This window comes from Rana temporaria, chromosome 3 (assembly GCF_905171775.1).
Source record: "Rana temporaria chromosome 3, aRanTem1.1, whole genome shotgun sequence".
Taxonomy (NCBI): domain Eukaryota; kingdom Metazoa; phylum Chordata; class Amphibia; order Anura; family Ranidae; genus Rana; species Rana temporaria.
Window position 1 is genome coordinate 141,493,666 of NC_053491.1, and position 18,639 is coordinate 141,512,304.

The 18,639-nt window shown below is 41.3% G+C and overlaps 1 protein-coding gene across 1 annotated transcript in view; it reads right to left on the minus strand.

Moving 5' to 3' along the window:
- The window catches only part of COG5 (component of oligomeric golgi complex 5), a 480,035-nt gene that overhangs the window by 10,319 nt on the left and 451,077 nt on the right, over positions 1–18,639 (minus strand). The window contains exons 19-20 of the mRNA XM_040343536.1: positions 7,655–7,731; positions 333–459 (exon numbers count right to left, since the gene is read on the minus strand). Of these exons, the coding sequence (XP_040199470.1) occupies positions 333–459; positions 7,655–7,731 (204 nt within the window). The remainder of the gene's footprint in view (positions 1–332; positions 460–7,654; positions 7,732–18,639) is intronic.

Sequence of the window (18,639 nt, forward strand, 5' to 3'; positions counted from 1 at the left end):
CAGTGTTACCGTTCAAAATGTATTACATAACACCACTTTATAGGCATGCATGGTGTGGTGCAGGTTTTCTCTGCTATATTTATAAAAATATATGTGTATTTACAAATGCGTTAAAAAAATTACTGATACAATGTGATATCTTGCCACAGACATCTAGATATAGAGTGGGAGAGACACACATGCATTACGGAATAACATTTAATATCGATACTCCATGAGAGTCTATTTCTTTGGTTGGTGTAAAAAAATAAGCAAAATTGGGGGACGAGTTGGGCCCCAAAGTACAGTGTTTATATGGTGGTTGCCATAGCTGTGTGATGAAGTGACATTACCTGGTATGGTGATTTTAGTTCTGGCGGAGCCCTTGTGAAGAGGAACTGAAGGATGACACTGAATGGGATTAGATCTCCCACAGATGTGCTGTTGGCAATATGCTCACTAGTTTGAAATAGTAATGGTCTGAAAAAGTAAATATGAGTGAGACACCACAATAATGGCATGCATATTTTATTATCTATATGTATTAGCAAAACATACTTAAAGCTGAACTCTCGGCAGATATAAAAGCCATACAGCTCTGCAATCATTAATACATCATTAAATTAATATGTAACGCAAACCTCCTGACTGGTCCCGCTGTATAACCCAGGTTCTGATCCCAATTTGGTGCACACAGGGTATTTTCAGCCAGGTGCATAAAGTCCCAATGAGTCTTTCACACCATGATCAGGCAGATGTCTTTTTGTGTGTGTTTTTATTGTTTTGTAGAACTGGGATAGGGATTAGGAAAAGGCTTGGGATACCCAGAACTAAAAAACATAAAAGTTAACTGTAGTAGCAAAAGGTCTCCTATACGGAAAGTAGCAACAGCTCGGCACAGGGGGCTCCCACCATGGAAACAACCCTGGCAACAGGTCTGTAATAGTCCCTCCAGCAAAAAAGGTGCACAATAGCAATAGTCTCTCCCAGGCCTACGCACTGTGTCACAAGGTATCTGGATGCCTTCTTTCAGTTTTAGCTGACACTGCACCATGAATCTCCTGTTAAAATCCTCTCTGGATATTGCTTGGTTGTTCCTGCAACTTGGGGAAGATCCTTCAGCTCCTTGGCGAGCCAGAATCCAGAACGTCTTGGAAACGTCTCAGAGCCTTAGAAGGTTTAACAGCACTTCCAGGCTGGGTCACTCTCCAGCAGGCAAATGGCCCTGCATGCCCTATGCTTCAGCTCCTACATACCCCTCTCAGCCCCCTGCTGGTCATTCTTCTGACCAGGGATTGGCTGAGATTGTATACAGGACCAACTCAGACTCTACCCACTATGTTCCATTTCTGGAAAGACGGGGAGACAAGCGAACCAGTAGCTGCAGATCAAAATAATTAATTCCACCGACTACAGAAGAGCCCAAAAATGACAAAATGTACCTACGAACAACCTATACTAGCACCTAACTAGGAGGGAGCTACAAATAATATAAACGCAAGAAGTTCAAGTACCTGAATTTGATCAGGTATGAGCCTCTTGCAGTCCCTGTATATCAGGGCTATAGTGTGACAGGGAGTAGCAGTACAAGCAGCAAATCCGTTCTTGTGTGGACACAAAGCATGCTTATAGGAAGAGATAGAGTGACAGAGAGATCATCACGGTGCTACTTCTCTTTTCACTGGAAAAATCACTGGACTAAAGATATATATTGAAGCAAAAGGGGTGTCGATCCACGTTTTTAATTTCCAAATAATTTTTTATTGAATATTTGTGTTTTTAAGACAAAGCACACAATCAAAAACTAGCAAAAAATAACAAGAAGAAAACTAAATATGAGTACAATCACATGCAGTTATAAAATACAAGGATGCTTCCACCCAGCTATTGCTTGTAAAACATAGCAGATAAATAAATCAACAGCATTTCAGGAGGTTCCGCAGTAGTCTAAGGTACGGGAGAACCCCTGCTATTATCACAGAAATCCATATGTAATATAACAACATGTGAAAGCTTCAGTACGACTGGAGTATAATAGAAAATATCTCACATTAAATAGACATACCAGAGTAACAATCCGTCTCTCCACAAGAAAAGATTGTAAACACAGCAATACCAACTGGACTAATATCTGTCCAAGGCAATGCCTCTTCCAGTTCCCACCTTTTCCGCTCTATTGACTAATTAGACTAACAAAAATATTGAGCAAACCCATGATTATTCATCCCCTCCGATACACTACTGTCCCACATGCCTGCTCTCCTTCCTCTGTCCCCAAATAACCAAACATACCAGACTCCTATCACTCCCCCTACCCAAGGGTCTGCTCTCCTCATGTCACTACCTCATCCACATTGCTCCTCTCCTGGCCAATGTACCCCTCTCTTAGATCATTCTGCTCCCAGCCCCCTGGTCAGACTGTTCTCTCTAACAATGTACCCTCTTCCAAAGTGCCCCTCTCATTAAAATTGTCCATAGAACTAGGCCTGGCATCTGAAGGGGTAGAGAAGATGATGAATGGCTAATTGCGCTGGAGAGACAGGTGGCACCCATTGTGGTTTGCGTAATATGTGCATCAGTCCCCACCTTTTTCCCCTTACTTTCAGAAGTACCCTGGTTTTATGGAAGGCCAGCCTGCTGTCCAGAGACAGTTCCTTGTCCCTACATGCTACATTGCACCACCAAACCTACACCCTCACTTCCTTCTCCACCCACCACACCTGCACCCTCACTTCCTTCTCCACCCACCACGCCTGCATCCCCGCTTCCTTAACCACCCAAAACACACGCCTCACTCACTGAGTCCCCCATTTCACTACCCCTCTTTCCTTACCATCCACTCTGTCTGAACCTTAAACCCCCCCCCCCCGCTACCCTCATGTCACCCATCGTGCCTGCCACCACCCCCTTCCTTCACCAGCCACCGTGCCTACCCCTTCCCACACTGCACCTGCTGTCCCCCTTTCCTCACTCACCATGCCTGTTGCCCCTTTTCCCTTGACAACAGTTGTGGTTACCATTCCCTTTCTCTCCCCATTAAACATGCCTGCTGTCTCCCATCTCTCATAACCCTCCATGTCTTTATCCTCTCCTCTTACCACCCACTGTACCTGTCCCCGTTCTTTCACCACACACACTAAGCTTGCCATTCCACTTATTTTACTACTCACTGCACCTGCTGTCCCCTCTTCTTTCACCAACCAGCATACCTGCAGACGCCCTTTCCTTAGCACCCAGTGTGTTTGCCCCCTTCCCTTCACCCCACACGATGCCTGCAGCACATCATTTCTCACCACTTAACACACCAGGTCGTCCCTTCTCTCACAACCTACCATGATTTCACCCCCTTTTACCACTGCGGCACCTGCCAACCCCTTCTCTCACTACCCACCGTGCATGTAGGCCCCCTTCTTTCAGAACCCCCTCCTATTCCCCTACAGCCCACCTTCTGCCACCACCCTCCACACCCCCTTCTCATACAATGCAGCATGTCTGCACCCCTCTTCTCTCATAAGCCACCATGCTTGCACTCCACTTTACATCACTGCACAGGTATTCCTGCTCTCACTACTGCACTTTGCATGCTTCCCCTGACTTTTTGGCTTGTAACATTATTATGAATTGATACAATTACTACAAAATATGGAGGTAATTGAGCAGTCCAACCAAAGGGGATATAAGAGGAGCCTGGTGGCTTACTCAGTCCCCATTTTTGTATATGTCTTAAATACTTTAACATGTACATATTCCTTCTATAATCACCCAATCAGTTCATTCCATAATCCTGCAATTTATTTTGTACAACAGGGGTTTGTGTTTTCCAAGACTTCCTTGTGTATTCGCCAGAATACAAAAGATATAACTGCAGTGTTCTGTCATGTGATACCGATGTGCTCACTCAGCACACAGTTAATTATTCTAAAAGGTGGGAAATACAAATCTGTTATAGGTCAGACTGCACATTTATTTCTGAATATGCAGATGATGACTGGTTCTCTTTAATACGTCTAGATATATGAACATTGATGATGGTGCTGCCTGGCAGGCTCCAATCTGCTCCTGCATTGAACATGTAATCTCAGATACAGTCATCTCTTTCAAGCTAAACACTGTTCCCTGAAATAACTGCCTGCACAGGCAGCACCGGCATAAAGCCTGCAATGAACAAAACAGACTGATTGTGTGCTAGAATTGTAAATTGGTTCATTTTTAGCCTCAATTCAAAACAAATATGCATTTTAATCTGCAAGATTTCTGTGTATCCAACTGAATATAATGAATGGAAATGAATGAAAAACTGCTCATTAGTGTGCCAACTACAAAAGAATGGCAAAGTGTGTAGCCGTACAGTTTTATAATAAGTACAGCGCATAACTTTCCATTTCCTGAAATCACTGGAAAGTTTGTAAAGCCTTATTCCTTAAATAGTAGGACAAAAGAAGCTTGATCTGTAACAGAATATGTACAAACATTCTGCCAATTCGTTGAAAGAATTTCACCCCGGAGCTTCAGGAAATGGGCAATGTCTATGATAATCAATAATATTGTGATCTCTGTATGCAAGATATAAGATATTTAGGATTTGCATAATAGGGTTTCGGTGTTTGCCCTGTGAGGTTGTCTTCAGATCTGAACTGCCACTCATGCTGCAGCGATACACTCTGAGAAATACAGAATAGCTACATCCATAACTCAAACAAGCGTGATAGAGACTTTGGGGCTCAATGCCGGCCAAGGGGGAAGACAACCCCTCTTTTTTTTCCTTAGAGGAAAGAGGAGCTCCGCCCACCCACAATTTTTTTAAAGACAACAGCTACAAATACTGTAGCTGCTGACTTTTAATATTAGGACACTTACCGGTCCAGGGCGCCCGCGATGTCGGCACTACAGACTATTTTCGGAGAGGCTCTCGGGTCCTGCCGCCACCATTCATGGTAAGGGGAACCGGCAGTTAAGTCTTTTGGCTTCACAACTGGTTCCCTACTGCGCAAGCGCGAACCACGCTGCGCTTTCTTACTGGCCCGGCGGCGAAGGAGGAGGTGGGGGTGAACTTCCGAGTGGCGGCGCCACGGTACAGCCTCCCGGAAGTACCCGTTCCTACCTTTCCCCCTGAACGATGCCAAATGTGGCAACAAAGGGGGGGGGGGGGGGAGAAGATAAGCAGAGGTTCCACTTTTGAGTGGAACTCCGCTTAAGCACAGGTGTACTCGGGTACAGGTCAATTTCCATTACAGTGGAGTCTATTTTAGACACAGTCTTCTGCAACACACTGAATGTGTTCTAGACATACTCTGTAACCTTGATAATCTACCCTTACCCGGAGGACCCCTTACATTGATATCCTGCCTAATGAAAAGCCTAACCAGAATTGTGATTGCCTTTTTTTTTCACGCAATTTTACTTTTGTTTCTTTTACTACACGTGCTGACATTTTGTATTTGGTATATTTGCTTTCTCTGTAAATATTTAGTAAAATGTTAATAAAGACGGAATGAATGAGATCTTTTTATCAATGGATCAGAAACATACAATACTTTTTTAGCCATTTGAACCTTCTTTTGGACATTTTAAATAATGGTGTTATAGTATTATATTTACCCGAATAGGTAGGTGACCACTTACATACCTACTGGTTAATTAATTTTGGAAGCCACTAAGTTACAGTTTACTTGATGTCAGTAGAATGGAGCAAGTCAGTTCGTAAATTGAGGGAATTACACTCCCTCAAGAACCAGCTCAGAAGATTGTTCTAAAAAAGAGCTGGATGCATCCCTAAATGCACACAATTTAACTGGATACTAGAAGTAATACCACCAGAGGTAGTTGATTTAGGGAATTGATTTTATTAGTTGAACTATATGGACTAATGTCTTTTTTTCAACCTATGTAAATATGAATCTCTGTGAAAATTTGCAGTTCCCCAAAAATTTGGATAATGGTGTAATCATCTCTAGAGCCAGTTATTTCCTTCCTGCTCTGTCTGTGTAAATAGCATTTCCTATCAATTCCAGCTTGGTAAACTCCTTACATATGCACTGTATAGAGTGGCAGGAGGCAGATGCTACTAGCGGGTGACTTTAGCTTGCCATGCACAGCTCAAAATTTGGGCGATTCTTGCTGTCAGTGCCACCCAACTTAACCAACTCCAACTGAAAAATCAAATATTCCAGATGGAAAATTGTCAGCTGAAAAGTGACTTCATCCAATTAGATGCAGTCACTGTTCCGGTATTCAGGCAGCCACAGGTTTGGCAGCTTTCTGTATAGAACCACTGGTAGTGTAGATGCTCTAATCCATGCTGTTTAGCCCGAGCAGTGGAACAAATGTATAGCCAACATTTCAGTGTAGCAGACTTTTGTTAACCACTTAACCACTAGCTGACCAGCCGCCGTATAATACGGCGGCAGGTCAGCTCGGCTGCGCAAAATCATGTAGGTATACGTAATTTCGCATTTCAGCCATTAGGGACGCGCATGCGCCCCCTGCTCGCCTCTGGTGCCGACGCTCGTGCCCGGCGGGCGCGATCACTGCCGGGCACCCGCGATCGCTCGTTGCAGAGCGAGAACCAGGAGCTGTGTGTGTAAACACACAGCTCCCGTTCCTGTCAGGGGGAGAAAGGACTGTTCGTCTGTTCATACAATGTATGAACAGCGATCTGTCATTTCCCCTAGTCAGTCCCACCCCCCCTTCAGTTAGAACACACCTAGGGAACATAATTAACCGCTTCGTCGCCCCCTAGTGTTAACCCCTTCTCTGCCAGTGGCATTTTCACAGTAATCAATGCATTTTTATAGCACCGATAGCTATAAAAATGCCAATGATCCCAAAAATGTGTCAAAAGGGTCCGAAGTGTCTGCCATAATGTCGTAGTACCGATAAAAATGGCTGATCGCTGCCATTACTAGTAAAAAAAAAAGAAAATATTAATAAAAATGCCATAAAACTATCTCCTATTTTGTAGACGCTATAACTTTTGCGCAAACCAATCAATAAACGCTTATTGCGATTTTCTTTACGAAAAATATGTAGAAGAATACGTATCGGCCTAAACTGAGGAAAACTCATTTTTTTTTTGATATTTTTGGGGGATATTTATTACAGTAAAAAAAAAAAAAATCCAGAATTGTCGCTCTATTTTTGTTTATAGCACAACAAATAAAAACCGCAGAGGTGATCAAATACCACCAAAAAAAAGCTCCATTTGTGGGAAAAAAAGACGCCAATTTTGTTTGGGAGTCACATCGCACGACCGCGCAATTGTCAGTTAAAGCGACGCAGTGTCGAATCGCAAAAAGTGGCCTGGTCATTGACCAGCAAAATGGTCTGGGGCTGAAGTGGTTAACAGAGCAATGTAGACAATGCCCTAGCTCTTTCTTAATTACCCTACATTTGAAGCTGCAGGAAAAGATTTCTAAGTCTGGCAAAGGAGATTACAAATGTACACCTTTAAGTAATAATGAAGAAAAATACCGTACAGAAGAAAATAAATGTTACCAATAGCAATACATTAGATTTTATCCATTAATGCTTCATGGCATTAAATTCCACAAAGTCGCACAAAAGTACCATTGTTGCATTTTCAGATGATCCTAGCTGTCCAGAGGCAATGCTTAACTTACCTTTAATAAATTGGCAATTATAAGTTTTAAGTTTTTAGCAAATATTATATGCGCACCTGAATGATCTCAACAGTCTGTATGACTTTCCTAGATCAGCCACTCTTCTGCACAAGGGAGCCACTGCTAATTCCATCTGCAAAACAAACAGAAGTGTAAGGTGAGGGGGGGGTTAAAAAGATCTGTGTGGTGTCATGTTACATTGGTTGCAGGACTGTGTACAGATATCATTTACCTATATTTTTTATATCTCTGATAAAATGTAAATGTGAGTATCTTATTATACAGTATATACGAGTGAAACTCGAAGAATTCGAATATCGTGCAAAAGTTTATTTATTTCACTAATGCAACTTAAAAGGTGAAACTAATATATGAGATAGACTCATTACATGTAAAGCAAGATAGTTCAAGACGTGATTTGTCATAATTGTGATGATTATGGCTTACAACCCATGAAAACCCCAAATCCACAATCTCAGAAAATTAGAATATTACATGCAATCAATAAAACAAGGACTGTACATAGAACAATATCGGACCTCTAAAAAGTATAAGCATGCATATGTACCCAGTACTTGGTTTGGGCCCCTTTTGCAGCAATTACTGCCTTAATGCGGTGTGGCATGGAAGCTATCAGCCTGTGGCACTGCTGAAGTGTGATTAAAGACCAGGATGCTTCAATAGCGGCCTTCACCTCTTCTGCATTGTTTGGTCTCATGTCTCTCATCTTTCTATTGGCAATGCCCCATAGATTCTCTATGGGGTTCAGGTCAGGCAAGTTTTCTGGTCAATCAAGCACAGTAATCCCAAGGTCATTAAACCAGGTTTTGGTGCTTTTGGCAATGTGGGCAGGTGCCAAGTCCTGCTGGAAAATGAAGTCAGCATCCCCATAGAGCTCGTCTGTGGAAGGAAGCATGAAGTGCTTCAAAATCTCCTGGTAGATGGCTGCGTTGACCCCGGACTTAATGAAGCACAGTGGACCAACACCAGCAAAAGACATGGCTCCCCAAATTAACAGAGACTGTGGAAACTTCACACTGGACTTCAGTGTGTGCCTCTCTATTCTTCCTCCATACTCTAGGTCCTTGGTTTCCAAATGAGATGCAAAATTTGCTCTAATCAGAAAAGATGACTTTGGACCACTGAGCAGCAGGCCAGGTCTGTTTTTCTTTAGCCCAGGTAAGACGCTTCTGACGTTGTTTGTTGATCAGGAATGGCTTGACAAGAGGAATACGACATTTGAAGCCCATGTCCCGAATCCGTCCGTGTGTGGTGGCTCTTGATGCACTGACTCCAGCCTCAGTCCACTCCTTGTGAAAGTGCCCAACACTTTTGAATGGCCTTTTCCTGACAATCCTCTCCAGCCTACGGTCATCCCTGCTGCTTGTGCACCTTTTTCTTCCACATATTTCCCTTCCACATAACTTTCTTAATGTGCTTTGATACAGCATTTTGGGAACATCCAATTTCTTTTGCAATTACCTTTTGAGACTTTCCCTTATGGAGGGTGTCAATGATTGTTTTCTGCACAACTGTCAGGCCAGCAGTCTTTCCCATGATTGTGATTCCTACTGAACCAGACTGAGAGACCATTTAAAGGCTCAGGAAACCTTTGCAGGTGTTATGGCTTAATTATCTGAATAGAGTGGGACACTTTGAGCCTGGAATATTGCATCCTTTTACAATTCAAATTTTCTGAGATTGTGGATTTGGGGTTTTCATGAGCTGTAATCCATAATCATCACAATTATGACAAATCATGGCTTGAACTATCTTGCTTTGCATGTAATGAGTCTATCTCATATATTCGTTTCACCTTTTAAATTGAATTAGTGAAATAAATTAACTTTTGCATGATTTTCTAATTTTTCGAGTTTCACCTGTATTCACTATCTACTGAGAGCTTTTGTAATTCTGTTCAATCAATCTTGTGATTCACACACCTATGTACAGCCAGGAAAGTGACACACCTATTTCTATGTTCAGCTTTGCGGTTTCTTATGTCATCTCTGAGCTTTCAGCCAATTGGTAATCATCATCATCTCTGCAATGAGCAATGGTGACCAAGAAAAAGTAAAATTTGACCACAAAGTAGTAGAGTGATCTTGCTCTTAAACACACTTGTAAAGGCCCATACCCATCAAACCAAGTTTCGACTCTCATGTCGTTGCAATACAGAACCAAAAATGGAATTCACAACAATCATTTGATTATATAACATGTATGCTTGTTTGCATACCTATTTATTTACTGTACCTACGGTTGTCCATCATCCCCCGACTTACTTTGTCAAGCTATGTTATATTAGATATTGTGGAATTCTGCAAGAAAACTTACTACACTATTGCATATTAAGCCTTCTCCAATTATAATCCTGTGAATGGTAATTTAAGAAATATAGGGTGTTGCATTACTTCTGGCTATCATTTTACGACGGTAGTAAGATCTTGCCATGATACAGTACGTCTAAAATTTTGATCCATGTTCAACCAATAGTATTACAAGATTTCTATGGATTTCTCATGCTGTTTACCTCTGTTCCCTAAAAATTCCTATGCTGCATATGTGCCAAAATCAGACCCTTCTATCACATTGCAGCAGAAACCACAATATTGGAAGATGTTATTTTTCATCTTTTGTCATTTTGTTTTGGTGATCTTGCGCCCACTGCAGACCATATTTCTGTTCTTAGCTGACAGGAGAGGAGACCAGAATAGTTTTCTGTTGCTGTATCTCATCCTTTTCAAGGTTTATCATGTGCGATATGAGATGCCCTACAGAACAGTTCTGCTGTAAAGTTTGCTACTTGTGCACCTTCTGTCAGCTTAAGACAGTGATCCTCAAACTACGGCCCTCCAGCTGTTGTAGAACTATACATCCCATGAGGCATTGTAACACACTGACTTTAACAGACATGAAAAGGCATGATGGGAGTTGTAGTTTCTGAACAACTGGAGGGCCGTAGTTTGAAGACCCATGGCTTAAGAGGTATTCACCTACAACCTTTTTCATTAACAAAGTATTTGCAGCCACAGAACTGACACTCACTGTATTATTTTCTCATTTTATGTGAGTTCTAGAAGCTGTGGTGCATGAAAGTCCAATGCTGAAACCACACAATTATTCCACAATCAAAAAGATGCTTAAATCACACGTTCTCCATTTTATTATTTGACAGAGCAGCAGCTAAACCCGTTAACCAAGTCTGCATGCTCTGTGTATTGAGATGCAAATGGTTAAGTAGTTCCGATATATAAAATAACAAGCAGATGTACCTAATAAAAAGTATGCCATTCACAAAATGCTTTCTTTCCTACAGTCCTAATGGCATGAATCAGATAGATAACTCAGAGAAAACTTTATAAAATAGCACATCAATCTAACATCTGATCAGTGTGTCTGTAATTAATTTGATATCATAAAAAGGGTACTGCTGCTTAAGGCTCAATTTAAACAGCAGGAAACTAATGCTGTACACATAAAGCACATTGTAAAAAAAATAAATGATACATTAATGAAGTTGACTTTAAATCATTTCTACTGCTAGTGAAGAAAAATGTATATATATATATATAATTATTCACCCTGCTCGTTAGAAATGTAGTAATCTGGTAAAATTAATTTACCACATACTGATTTACCAAAGTGTGTCTCTGCAATTTGTATATAATATTATCTTACACGGACACACAGCTAAAATATTCAAACAGTGACAGAATTTTTGTAATATTGGATATATGGCCATTTTTATACATAGTTCCCCCACTTTTAGGGTGCCAAAAGTATATAATACAGATATAATAAAAGTGTTATGGCTATAATAATCTATTGAAAATTATTTTTCAATCAATGCCCCGCCCCCTGTCATCTTGAACCACCAAATGCTGATTTTAATCCCTATCGATGCTTTGCCAGGTCGTTACTACAGTTTTGCTTTTAACACATGAAAGGCATGTTCGTTTTTTTCTTTCCCCGCAAAGTAAAGGGGACTATGTATGCCTTGTACCTCTGAAAACTGAATACAATTTTGTTGGATAGGAAAAAAAAAAAGAAAGGCATGTTCAGTCGGGTTGAGGCCAGGTGATTGACCTAGCTATTGAAGAACATTCCACTTCTTTGTCTTCAAAGGCTGGCTAGCTTTCACAAGTCCTAGCACTGTCCTATCAATTTTGCATTAATTGGCTGATTTTGAGCAGATAGTACAGTACAGCCATATATGTATTAGAATTCATCTGGCAAAGTATAATCTGGCCTTTTTTATTTTTTAAGGTTTACCAGAAGTTTGCACTATGTGGCAAACCATCTGTACTTAATTTTCATGACGATTGAAGAATGACAATGGAATGTGTTCTTGGTCCTGGGATGTCTAGTTCTAGGGTTGAATGGATGTTGTGAATGAGTTTTTTTCACCAAGGAAATAATCCAGAAACCATCTAGCACAGTTGTCTTACGTGGTGATAAAGCCACTGATTTTCCTAAAGTGGATGTAAACCTCACATATACCCAGTGTAGCCTCAGATGATACACAGAGATCAAAACAAATCTCGTTACATACGTTCTACATGCATATCTCCTGTCTTTCCCTTTCTATATTCTTTAGAATTCTTACATCGTATTAGAATTTTTACTTCCTCATTCTGCACTGAGTGTAGATTACACTGGGAGACAGCTGATTGGAGGAAAGGCACCCGTCCTCCACATAGACAGACTTGCAGAGCTGTGCTGTGGCAAGACAATGTATAACTATTTCCCCCCTCCCCCCACCAATTTACAGCTGCTTTTATCTCCTGTCTCTGAGAACTTGTCAGAAGTTATCATGCTGATAACAGAAACGAAACAGCAGAGACACATAGGACACTGTGCTTTGGAGAAAGATAAGAAAACGCTACAGATCTATGTGCCTAGGTCAAATTTCATGAATCAGGCTTACATCCACTTTAAGGAGCCTCAAAAGACGAGTTCACTTTAATTATTTAATCGTGTGCAAAGCAAATCCCTATTCACTTACTTCATCTGCTCTTGATTGGATAATTGAAGTGGACCTTCACTTTTTTGGAGTGAACACCTTTAGTGAAGCAGCTTTTATTGAGTACGAGAATGTATCAAATTGTGGCCACTGCTAAAGTTTATGTAATCTTTATGATTAGTTTGGTTTGTTTTGCTGTTCCAGCCAAATAATGGCCTGCTTTACTTGTGCAGACAGACCTTTGGACTTTAACCGCTTAAGGTTCGCCTCCTGCACATATACGTCGGCAGAATGGCACGGACAGGCATATCAACGTACCTGTACGTCCCCTTTAAATGCCTGTCCGTGTGGCTACGCGCACCGCCGGTGGTGCGCTCATGACCCTGACCTGTCCCGTGGACTCTATCGCCGTGGGGATCCCCGCGATCGTCTCACGGAGGTATAGAGCGGGGAGATGCTTGTGTAAACAAGCATCTCCCCGCTCTGACTAGTGACAATGACACTGATCTCGGCTCCGTGTACTCGGAGCAGAGATCAGTGTCATGTGACACAGAGCCCACCCCCCCTACAGTAAGAAACACTATGCAGGGAACACTTAACCCCTACAGCGCCACCTAGCGGTTAACCCCTTCACTGCCAGTGCCATTTTCACAGTAAACAGTGCATTTTTATAGCACTGATCGCTGTGAAAATGACAATGGTCCCAAAAATTTGTCAAAAGTGTCCGATGTGTCCGCCATAATGTCACAGTCACCAAAATTATTACTGATCGCCGCCATTAATAGTAAAAAAAAAAAATAATAAAAATGCCATAAAACTATCCCCTATGTTGTAAACGCTATAACTTTTGCACAAACTGATCAATAAACGCTTATTGCGATTTTTTTACCAAAAATATGTTGAAGAATAGGTATCAGCCTAAACTGAGGATAAAATATGTTTTTTATATATTTTTTTGGGCATATTTATTATAGCAAAAAGCAAAAAATATTGATTTTTTTTCAAAATTGTCGCTCTATTTTTTCTTATAGTGCAAAAAATAAAAACCGCAGAGGTGATCAAATACCACCAAAAGAAAGCTCTATTTGTGGGAAAAAAAAGACGTCAATTTTGTTTGGGAGCCACGTCACATGGCCGCGCAATTGTCAGTTAAAGCGATACAGTGCCGAATCGCAAAAAGTGGCCTGGTCCTTAAGCTGCAAAATGGTCCGGGGCTGAAGTGGTTAATGAGTTCACAGCAACAGCTTCCAAATGCAAACTCCAGACCTGAAATCAACTGTTCAATTAAATAATATGTATTACTCCCCTCCCCTGGACACTGAACATCTTGCCAGTCAATTTTCCAATTACCTTTGGTCCCTTGAAAGGAAGGGCTACATAAAAACAAATAAAAAATGTTCCAATTCCTAAAATGGCCACCCTGTTGGAATGCATAAACCTTAATGTTAAAGCTGACAGTCTGCATTTTCAGCCCACATTTATTATTATCATTGAACTCCATTTTCTGGCAATACCTTACTATGGTCCTAATATTTATGGTCTAATCTGTATATACTGTATACACAGTTAATCAAGCGCGCTTTGATTTAATGAGTACTATCAAATTCAGTCTACATAACAGAAACCTTGTCAATTTCAATTGCAATTACTAGTTCAATAAAATGCAAAAGTTCAGCGGGATGAAACCTTTGTATTTTACTTTAGATTTCAAGATATTTCCAATTCTGCAGGGATTCTCTTGCTATTCACACCCTGCAACATATAATGCAACCCCAAGGTAACACCACTATTTAAAGTTGTTTAGCTTTTTAGCATTTTGATATTTCTCCACACACCAGTGAGGATCTCCCTATGCTCTTCCTCTACTGTATGCAATAAGTGAGATACAGAAGATGGAAAAACATACAATCTATAAGGGCACATGTGTTAAAAACAAGGCCCATGTGGCCCTCACACCTATCCTGCAGCTGCAGCACTTCCCTCATCTTCACCTGATCTTAGCAGTTAGCAGCAGGGAGGTGGAACAGAACTCCTCCACCAGATCCTGAGTATCTCCCTACAGCCACTCAGGGGCTCCTCTCTGCTCCCTCCCCCTATTTCAGGAGTCAGCAGCAGAGAGAACAAAAATCCTCAGAACCTGTGCCTCTTTGTGCAGATTGATTTGATTGATTGATTTAATAGATTTATAATGCGCCAAATACTGACCCGTCAGGGCAGTGTCTAAGCGCAGAAAACATAACTGGAAATAGATAAATCAAGTCAGGGAGGGAAAGAAATAGAAGGAAAAGAAAAAAGGAGAGCAAAAAAACAAACTAAAAAAAAAACAAAAACAGATCACCAGGGAACAACAGGGAGAACTAACATGACTCGGCCTGCTTTTTCTCAAAAAAACAAGTTTTTATCCTTTTACGAAAGGCCATAATAGAGGGGAGAGACCGAATGGAAACAGGGAGACTATTCCATAGAGCCGTTGCTCTCACAGAAAAGAGTCTGCCCCCAAAGGTAAGCAAACGGGCAAGTGACAAGACCAGCTGTTAGTGATCTGAGTGCTCGTGCAGGAGCATATCGCGTTATCAAGGAATTCAGATATTGCGGGCCCGTCCCATGATAAGCACGATAGGCGAGACAAAGAGCCTTAAACTCAACGCGATCTACCACAGTGAGCCAGTGCAGTGATCGCAGGGTAGGGGTAATATGCTCCCGCCTATTTAGGCCAGAGATTAGTCTAGCGGCCTGGTTCTGGACGAGCTGGATTTTCCTCAGCCATTTTAGAGGCATACCCAAATACACAATGTTGTTAAAGTCAATCCAGATGCAGTACCCCCTCATTGCTTACCCTTGTCTGAGCATTCAGCAGACTCTAGAAACTGACTCCAGCCCTCCTCTGGTCCTCCTTCAGAGCCTGCACTTTCTGCTTTCCAACTCTGCTCCCAGCTTCTTCTCGGCAGAAGCACAAGGTAAAGGAGGTACACTGTAGAGTGAAGGAGGGTGGGAGACTCAAGAGTTTTGATGGTTGGGAGGGTGGATCTTGACATCTAATCTAAGGGGCATTGGGGGTGCTCTGGACATCTGCTTAGAATTATAATAATACAATTATATGCCAGTTGAAAATGAGGGTCGCACACCGCTGGTATCATCCACATCAAACTTTGAGTCTGCTTAGACAGAACACCATGACAGAACCATGTTCTGTCTGAGCAGTCTCTGAAAAAGTTTGTTGTGGATGATATCAACAGTGCGCGTCCCCATTGCTTACGGTGCAAAAGGACTGATAGTTTCCTCCCATCCACGGCCGATCGCAAGTCCGTTCGCCGGATCGCCCGCACATCCACCTGGGACAGGGTAAGAGTGCTGCATATCGCCCACGGCTGATGCCCTAAGCCTTAGATTTGTTCACTTCGCGTATGACGCTCTGCCTGTGGGAGGAGTAATTTGCTCAGCAGAAGTGTTTGAATGCTTGCATTAGCCCTGTGGCTAATTGTCTTGGAGGTGTATAATCACATGGAACTGCTCTCACATTGCACTGTGTACATCTTGCTTCACAAGGCTGTATTCCGGAGATTCTTGCCCTTGAGACATTTTAATACATTTTATCATTTACATGATTGTGGGACTCTCTCATCTTCCTTTGTTGTAGCGCTACCCTGAAGGATTTCTTTGGTTTGTTTTTCCCATTTGTGATGCAAATAACCAGATGGGCACAAAACAACGTCACACCCAGTGTTTTTTCACACAAAAAAAGTTAGGTGCATATGTTTTGCCTGTTTTCAGGGCTACTTAACTGTCTATTAACCAATACTAGGATTTTATCTTCTTGCTATTTGACAGATGGTTTTATAATGAACAGGCTAAACTCTTGTGGTTTCATTTAGTGTAAATTAAAATGTCAGATAAATGTCAAAGAATTTTTGATTAACCCACAGAATGCAGGTCAGACTGATTAAACGCTGTAAAAAGGTTACAAGTGAAACAAATACAGTAGAGACAGACCTGGGTTCAATTTATGGACAGACACACAGAATATCCAACTGAGAAGTGACTTTTATGCTTTCTGATGGAAGACAAAATGCTTCTATTTTATGTACAGATATTCACGAATACTGTCAAAATATTTTTTTTTTAAATGGTGGCACAGCACCATCATAATTGTACTCAAAATAGAATCAGAGAATACTTCTGTATGTGGCTTTTTAGAAATGGAGTTTTACATTAAGACCCCTTTCACACTGGGTGAGGGAGGTGTGGTGGTGGTATAGCAGCGCGATTTTTAGCGCCTCTATACCGGCGTATTTTCCCTCGATATTCGGCCGCTAGCGGTGCGGTTTTAACCCCCGCTAGCGGTGCGTTTTTTAACCCCCGCTAGCGGCCAAAAAAGGGTTAATACCGCCCGCAAACCGCGGCTACGGGCGGTATAGCCGCTCTGTCCCATTGATTCCTATGGGAAGGAGCAGTAAAGGAGCAGTTTACACACCTCATCCACAAAAGACTTCAAGCTGTCATTGATGATAAAGGGGGCAATATACGGTATTAAATAGTAAAAACACAGTTGATTGATAATAAATGGCTTTAGCCATACACTAACCATGAGTGAAAGAAAAGTTTTTGCGTTATCATTCATACTCTGAAAAATGGCCAAGAAATCATAAATTCTGACAGGGTATGTAAACTTATGAGCAACTGTATATATTGATAATATTTTCTGTAACATTTTACAATAATTTGTTCAGGGCCTTCATAACAGCATTGAGTATACAAACAGTTGACCAGTAAAAATAAAAACCTCATTCAAAATACCCTACAGTCTAAGAGGACAAGGGAAAGACACAAGAGGTTACGGCAATACTTGACAACAGTAACTTGGATGAAGAATTCTGTAGATATTGTGGGAGAAGGATGTCCATCAAGAAAAAATTCCTTTATGAAACTGTTTTTTATGGTCCAGGTCATGATGTGGTCATGAGAGCTGGCAGATTCTTAAGGATATGCAAAGCGGCAGTCCAAAGAAATGTATTGGCACAAAAGATGTCCTGGAGACATGGTTGAGAATTTGTTAAGAAAAAAAAGTCACAAGGTCTAAGGTAGCTAACTACCATTACTTAGAATTTAAACAACTGCAATCTAAAACACACTTTTGACAATTTACATGTTGTCCCTAACATACCATTTCTGGACACACTTTATAAAAGTGGAGTGAAGAAAAAGAACGTTAGTCAGGTTGAGAATGAAGCAGACTGATGGTCTGATGTGCGTACACACCATCAGTTCAAAAACCGATCGGGTCAGAACGCGGTGATGTAAAACACACAACGTGCTGAAAAAAATTAAGTTCAATGCTTCCAAGCATGCGTCGACTTGATTCTGAGCATGCACGGGTTTTGAACCGATGCTTTTGTGTACTAACCATCGGTTTGGACCGATGGTCAGCCGTCTATCGGTTCGATTTTAAAGCAAGTTCTCAAATTTTTGTCCGAAGGACAACAGACCGATGGGCCGTACACACGGTTGGTTTGGACCGATGAAACTCAACTTCAGTCCGTTTTCATCGGTTTGGACCGGTCGTGTGTACGCGGCCTTAGAAGGACACAGCAGTAATACAAAAAACTTTTTTTTCATTGAGTGGGGGAGACTAGAACCTCTGTATTGCTGTTTGTGTCCCCCTTATGGAGATTTTCTCTCCCTTCCTCTGCCAGTGATTGCATTGCCATCTGGAGAGGAAGAGAATCTTTCCAACAGTGACACAATGATAAAACCTAGCAGAGAATTCTGTGAAATGAAAAAAAAAAAAATATATATATATATATATATATATATATATATATATATATATACACACACACACACAAAGAAAACAAGTTGTGCTAAATGTATCTAATAAGATGAACTGAAAAAAAGCGCAAAAATTGTGGAAACCAAAGTGACACAAACATGCTGTGAGCAAAATAAATTGTGAATAAAATACACGGTTGTGGATTTAACCACAATCCACCATAAAGTCCAAAACTACAGGTGTTCACATTCAATGATCTTTTAAGTGAAAAAACTTTATCCACAAACGTCCTAGGAAAAAGTGATGAT